This window comes from Pterocles gutturalis, unplaced genomic scaffold (assembly GCF_000699245.1).
Source record: "Pterocles gutturalis isolate BGI_N339 unplaced genomic scaffold, ASM69924v1 scaffold6578, whole genome shotgun sequence".
Classification (NCBI taxonomy): domain Eukaryota; kingdom Metazoa; phylum Chordata; class Aves; order Pterocliformes; family Pteroclidae; genus Pterocles; species Pterocles gutturalis.
Window position 1 is genome coordinate 68,765 of NW_010117928.1, and position 6,653 is coordinate 75,417.

A 6,653-nucleotide genomic window follows, 5' to 3' on the forward strand; every position below is an offset into this window, starting at 1 on the left:
TTCCCCTCCATCTTGAGACTTGTCTCCATTTTCACATTTCTCTTCCCATTTACAATAACCGTGTATACAACTACCATTCCAGCAAAACGCAGCTAGTCACAGACTGCAAATGCTATTTTTTTTATTGGAGGGGAATGGCATGTAGTCTCCTACTCTTGGTTGGGGGATTAACAGTTACACTTTTATTTGGAACATAACGTGTTTTAATTGTTTGCCAAGCTACTAGCTAACAGACCGACTGTAATGTGCAATAGTGACTGCTATGCCCATTTTTCCTTAAAAGTGATAAAAGTTAAACAATGACATCTATGCAAGTGCTTTGTTATCAGTAAAACTGGAATAAGTGGAGGTAGAAGGTTAAAATATGAGTTCATGGGAAAGATGAGAGAAAAGTGCATTTCCCATGTAGAAAAGATGGGCAGTGGCTCAGTTACTGTTTTTAGAGAGCTTAGCAACTGAAATGGAAAACATCAACTTTCTATTTAAACTTTTCTCTGTAGTGAACCTTCATGAGATGCCCCCTCCTTTGTTTTACATGATGCGCTTCTTACAACAAATCCTCCCCTATTAGTTTTGTGTTCTCTTGGATTTCTGTAATATTGTTTCTGTAGCTGATTTGTGGAGTACCCTAAAATTGTCTTCAGTGGAATGCAACAAAAGAAAACCAGTGCAAGTTAACTTTTGAAAACAATCCAAAAATTGACTGTTAAGATTATGACCACCACAATAAGCACACAAAAGAGAATTTTAAATCATGAAACTGTCCCCAATGCCTGGTTCTCTAAGTTGCTATTCCTGATTTTTTTTTTGTTTTGTTTTTTAGACCTCTTTGACATTTACCAATCTTCAAATGAGTGCAAAAACCACCCATTATCTTCAGTGATGCTGGATTAGGCTCTAGGTCCGCATCAAAAAACTGTATCCTTACTCTTATTTCAAAAGAAAAACAAACCACTGAATAACTTCTGTGAACTAGAATTTGAAAAAAATAAAAAAAAAAAGCAAAACTTTCCAGTGGATAAAAAGCATATAGTACTTACAACTAAGTATGTAATATCTGCAATAATAAAGTTTCTCCACAGAGATAATATTCCAGTGTCTCTTAAACCTCAGAAATTAAACATGTATTTTGCTCATGTGTAATAAAGTATAGCAACCAGGATGTGCATTAAAAAGATAAGAGATGTTATAAAAAATGGATTGTTAGTAAATGAAATATTTGCAAGAACTGGTGCATTCACAAAAATATCTGAGACTTTTTTTTTTTGTATTTTCTATTTTCTGTATTTTTCTATTTCTTCTATATGAAAAACTTTACCATGATAATTGTGACAGCAAGAACTAGTTCTTAAAAAAAGGAATGGATAATTGAAGTGAAAACTAGAGATTTAGGTGGGCAGTTAGTAGATGTTTGCATGTGTTAATCTACCACAATCCAGTTTACATTCACAGCATATTTAAACTATTTGCAGCTAGCTGTGAAAGACTGCAAGCCAATGTTAGTAGATTCCTACCATTACACTGCTTTCTGCATAGCAAATATTGAATGCAGAGTGCACAAAAGTACAGTATTTACCTCTGTTAATTCTGTGTAGCAGTAGATACTATAATGGTATTTTGGTAAAGATAGTTCTAAACTGTACCTTTCTAAGCGATAACTCCACATTTGTGTCTGCACTGAAATTATATTTGGCAATAGCTTCTCCAATCTCTCCAATCTGTGCAGGGGGAGGTGGTCTGGCAGGCTGTGCTTTTTCTGGGGGGGAAAGTTTCTAAGGAAGAAGAAGAAACAGGTTTTCATCATTCCCATGCAGTTTGTGGACCTATTACCCAAACTAATTCAAGGAATTAAAACAGAGAACAAACCTCGACATAAGAAATTGGGAATATTCCAACTCTTCCATGGTGCTCACCCTCATACCAGTTTTGATCAATTTTCCTGATGATATAGACAGTATCTCCTTTCTTAAAGGACAGTTCTCTGTAAAAAGTATATTTGGATCAGATGTTCACAGTTTTACATTTAACTCCTCTACCTGCATAGTTTCTGAGATCTTTACAGTTCGGAACTAAAACAGAATGTAGCAACTAAACATTTGAGTAAGTGGTGTCACAGCTGTGGTACATCTACCAGTTGATTATACAGTATAAAATGAAATTATTCACATTTATGAATCTCAGGTACTACCTGTAAGTTATATAGGCTTGTTTTACACTGTGATTCCAAGGAAGTATTGCCAGCTATTACCAGAACACTTAGCATAGGGTCTGCATGCAAGCATGATGTCTTTTGGATCGCCTGTTTAGATGCTGCTTTTGTGATGGACACCTGAGGGGTGTTTGGTGTTCTTTATGAAAGCAACAGCGAAAACTATAGAATATATCCCCCGTTTCTACAGCCTGTTACCACCTTTTTGCAGCAGCACAGCTTGGTGTGCTTCTGCTCTATGCATTTTTCTTTCAAGACAGCTGTTCAGAAGCATGAAGAACACAGGATTACTGTTCTACCATTTCTGATGCTTGGGGCCTGTGATATGCTTAATGTCGGATATCAAAAAAGAGAGTTATCCAAATCATTAAGAACATTTTCAGATCCTGGCCTGAGAGTTCTTTGCTGTATCATCCATTTGTTTTTTCAAGAGCTAATCTGCTGTTCTGATTATTCAAGTTGTGAGTTTTCTACCAGATGCAACTCATGTAATTCTAGTGTCAATGTCTGGCCATATCTTCAGATTTTTAAAATGCCCTTGTTCATCAGAAAAAACAGCAGGCATTAAACTTAGGCACTCTACAACTTTCTCATATCTTGAAACAGCATTTCCTTATTTTGCTTTTATTACGGACCACTGTGGTTTGTCTTGGTATGGGACATGTCACATTCTGCAGAGAGCCCGTGTATGTTAAGACAGACAGAAGATGCTGAAGCATTATACGGAATTTTGATAAGCACACTATATATCTATGACAGTATTTTAAATACTGTACCTTGTGTAACCTAAATACAGTTCATGACAAATGAAGAGCGTTCGGTGGTTGACCCATGCTCTAAAAGGCTGAAGATGCACAGCCATCATGTCTTCAAACAAATACGGGGGAGAATATAATAATTTAAGACATTTTTATTACAAAATAACTTCTCACACAGTTTACTAATGCAGAGACTACTGGGACAGCAAGCAGGGTCCTCTGCTTCCATGGCATTTGCTGTTGAAACTAGCTAGAATAGCCACAAGTGCTGGAAAGAGTTTTCTTGAATTATGAATTCTTAAATGAACAAAAATCTAATACTTACTTAGCAGTCTGAGCTTTAAAGTCATATACAGCTCTAGCTGGCAGTTTCTGAAAAGCAGGCAAAGTGATTAATACATTCAGGTAGTATTACTGTATGGTAAACACATTTCAGCTTTTTAAAAGGTGACCAAGATCCAAAAAGAAAAGGACACATGCCTTACAGTGGTTCTTGCAGTAACAGGCAATTAAATACACAGCTTCCTTTTTTAAGGCAATTTGGTGTTTGGGATTTAGCGTTTTAAAAATAGAAACAGCAGCTCAATTTTAATACAGACCACTTCGCAATGTTGTGCCTAAGAGAACTACGAAAGTAAAAAAAGTTAATCAAATGCCAATGTGACTAGTAGGCAACTAGATCTCTAGGTACAATGGAAATTCACGTGCTTAATCTCTAATGCTTTAGATGTCTCTTGTGTTCAACTTATTGTCTTTAGGCTAATTTCAACTGCAAATACTGCATCACATTTATTTTATATATACATAAAGGGAAAGTTACTCTAACAGCTGGAAAAGGTTGGGAATAGTCTAAATTTCTATAATCACATTCATAGTTTTAAGAAAGTCTGAGAAACACAGATTGGAAGTGATCTCCTGAGTCATCTGTGCAGCTCTTTTGCTATCAAAGGCAATTACATCATATAATTCCTTTCATATATTTATCAAGTTCTGTCACCAAGTATCTGTAAGCTCAATATTGTTTCAAAAATAAAACTGTAAACCATGCCTATCTCTCCTCACCTGTGTGGTTAATACTTATACTTTCACTGTTTTCAAAGCTGTGCTGGAAACACAAACTGTAATCTGGCCCAAGAGTATCATTCATCTAGTGTCTGCCTCTGATAGAAAACCAGCACTAGATACTTAAGAGGAAGGTGCAAGAAGTGATTAGCAGTGTTATGTGAGGATATTTGGTAAAATGGTTTAGTTTTTCTCTGAAGTACTTGTGCAGGTGAGATTGCCACATTTTAAGAAATCTCTCTCTAGGATATACTAGCGAGTAGTGATTGTGCGATTTCTGAGAGATACTATTTGTAATGATGTAAGGATGCATGTCTTTTTATAAGAGGAATAAAGAAAGACACTTAAGTATTGCATTTTACCTTTCTTCCAGGCCGGATGTTCTCGCCAGGGTTCTCTCCCTTTTTATCATCTACAGGCTAGCAAATTTAGCATACCCAGAGCATGGTCTTTGCTTGAATGGCTTGTAGTGTAAGTATTTTACATACTTCCAAATTGAAAGATGACTTTCACTGTCACAGAATTCTTTAAAAGGAACATGCAATATGGCTCCTGTAACTTTTTGAACCTTTATTTTTGTAATGAGCAGTCTTTTTTTGAAACCAGACTTTTAATCGAATTGCAGCAGTATAACCATGTCAGTGGGGTGTAAGTGGATCTGAATTCAGATGTTGTTCTAATCTGTACCATCATTTAACAAGGTAGATGGTTCAGAGCAAAAACTTAAATATTAGCAACTAAAATACAGTCCTCTCTTATGCTGACATTATTTGTGCAATATTTTAATAAAAATAAATGGAAAATATTAAAAATCTATGGTCTGTAGAAGCTGGTTAATATAAACGTACTTTATGATTTAATAAAATCCCTGAAGCCTGTCTGGAGAGCATTTATAGTTCTAGATCTAGAAACATTAAAATATTGAACGATATGCTCAATTTTTTTAGTGTGTATTCTTTTGAGTGATGCATTATGTTACTTTAAAGGTTGTATGCCTGCTTCCATTTCCTCTTCCAAGGCATTAATACAAGCAATTGGTATATAATTACAATCACCAGCTGTTACAGAAATTAGAGATCACTCTTGGGAGAAGTGGTTTTGCCTAACACACTAACAGCAGTGGTTTTGCTTTTTCTAAACAAATAATGGTGAAATACAGATGCTCTTTGTATCAGTTTTGAAATTACTGAGGCAGTTTCTTTGTGTAACACAGTCCGGTTCTCAAAAGAGCCTTTCCCCAGTCACGTCAGCTATTCTCTGTGCCGAACACCCAGTCTGGTCAGCTTTGACAGAGCCTATCAATGACTAGTAAACTTATGTCCATATCTATTTAAACATAAAGAGAAGCAGCTGCTTATCTTACAAAGCTTGATATATTATTTCACTTTCTTGAAATACCAATCTCCTTAATGAAAAAGAAGGATGTTGTCCTATCTGGTATGGTAAGTAACTGTTCCTTTGGTCTATCATTAGAGTGTCTTAAAACAAACAAATGTTACCCATTTTCCACATGGATATTGCTGCATTATTTATTGTTATTTCACTACCTCTTTGTCTGTAGTTCCTCTTCTCTCCCTTGGAGTACATCGTCCCATGTCAGTGAAAGCAGAATAGCTTCCAGGAGACTCCTGGTCTACTGAAAACAGAAATTGTGTGAAACTATGGTAAATTAAACAAAACCATTCAAATTGGTGATGCTGCTTGGTTTCATTTAGGGGGGTGAAGAGATATTGAAATCTATTATTTTAGCTTTAATAGAGAAAAGAGCATATTATATGAGGCTGTCCTCTGATCCACAGCAAAAGAGTATATGATAGAAGATTGGGAGAAGGAAATTGTGCCTCACTGTATGAAGGAATACACCCCTACTGGACCAAAGGGAAGACATGATAGCAGTACTGGGACTTCATCAGGTTGCAAGAAATTGTTTTGGAATGCCAACAATGCAACCACATAATTACATGCACAAAACATGATTAAAGCATGCTTCAATGAGAAAATGGTGAAGAAAAATTTTTTCCTCTTAAGTGATCTAAGATGCATTTCTACTTTACCAGGGGCAGGGGCAACTCTTAGGCAGCACAAGGGAATTTAAAAGGATATTATTTATAAAAACAACTCTGCTTTAAGAGATGGAGTACAAATCATTACTCACCAATCTATGTGGCAGATTTTCTCTAAAGCACAATTAAACAATGTTTGTTACAGGATGGTATACTATAGGATGGTGAATATATCTTTTCATGTTTTATTAAAAATAAAATTAGTCTTACACTCTTTATAGCTCTACAAGTTGCCAATGTGAAATGAAAATATAATGGAATTATTTCAGGCCAGAAGACGGAATGAACTGCCTGTTGACTTCTGAGATTTACTATTTTAGTCTCCTCCTGCAACAGTGATACCTGCTAGTGGAGACATAGGACTGATTATTTCTCTTCCTTTGGCTTAATTCGCACAATCTGTTCTTACAAAGCCCATACATTTCTGAAGAAGTACAAGTGGAAAAAGAAGAATTGAAATAATCTCATCCATTATATGTTGGGGTCTCACAGAAGAAAGATGTAAATGGTCTTCAGTGGGCTGTTGGCTATGCCACAAAAACTTGAGGCTGTTGATAAATA

At 35.8% G+C, this 6,653-nt stretch overlaps 1 protein-coding gene across 1 annotated transcript in view; it reads right to left on the reverse strand.

Moving 5' to 3' along the window:
• Nucleotides 1–6,653, reverse strand: part of SORBS2 (sorbin and SH3 domain containing 2) — a 55,598-nt gene that overhangs the window by 16,344 nt on the left and 32,601 nt on the right. The window contains exons 8-11 of the mRNA XM_010075995.1: nucleotides 5,577–5,662; nucleotides 3,293–3,339; nucleotides 1,867–1,981; nucleotides 1,644–1,772 (exon numbers count right to left, since the gene is read on the reverse strand). Coding sequence (XP_010074297.1) covers nucleotides 1,644–1,772; nucleotides 1,867–1,981; nucleotides 3,293–3,339; nucleotides 5,577–5,662 — 377 coding nt within the window. The remainder of the gene's footprint in view (nucleotides 1–1,643; nucleotides 1,773–1,866; nucleotides 1,982–3,292; nucleotides 3,340–5,576; nucleotides 5,663–6,653) is intronic.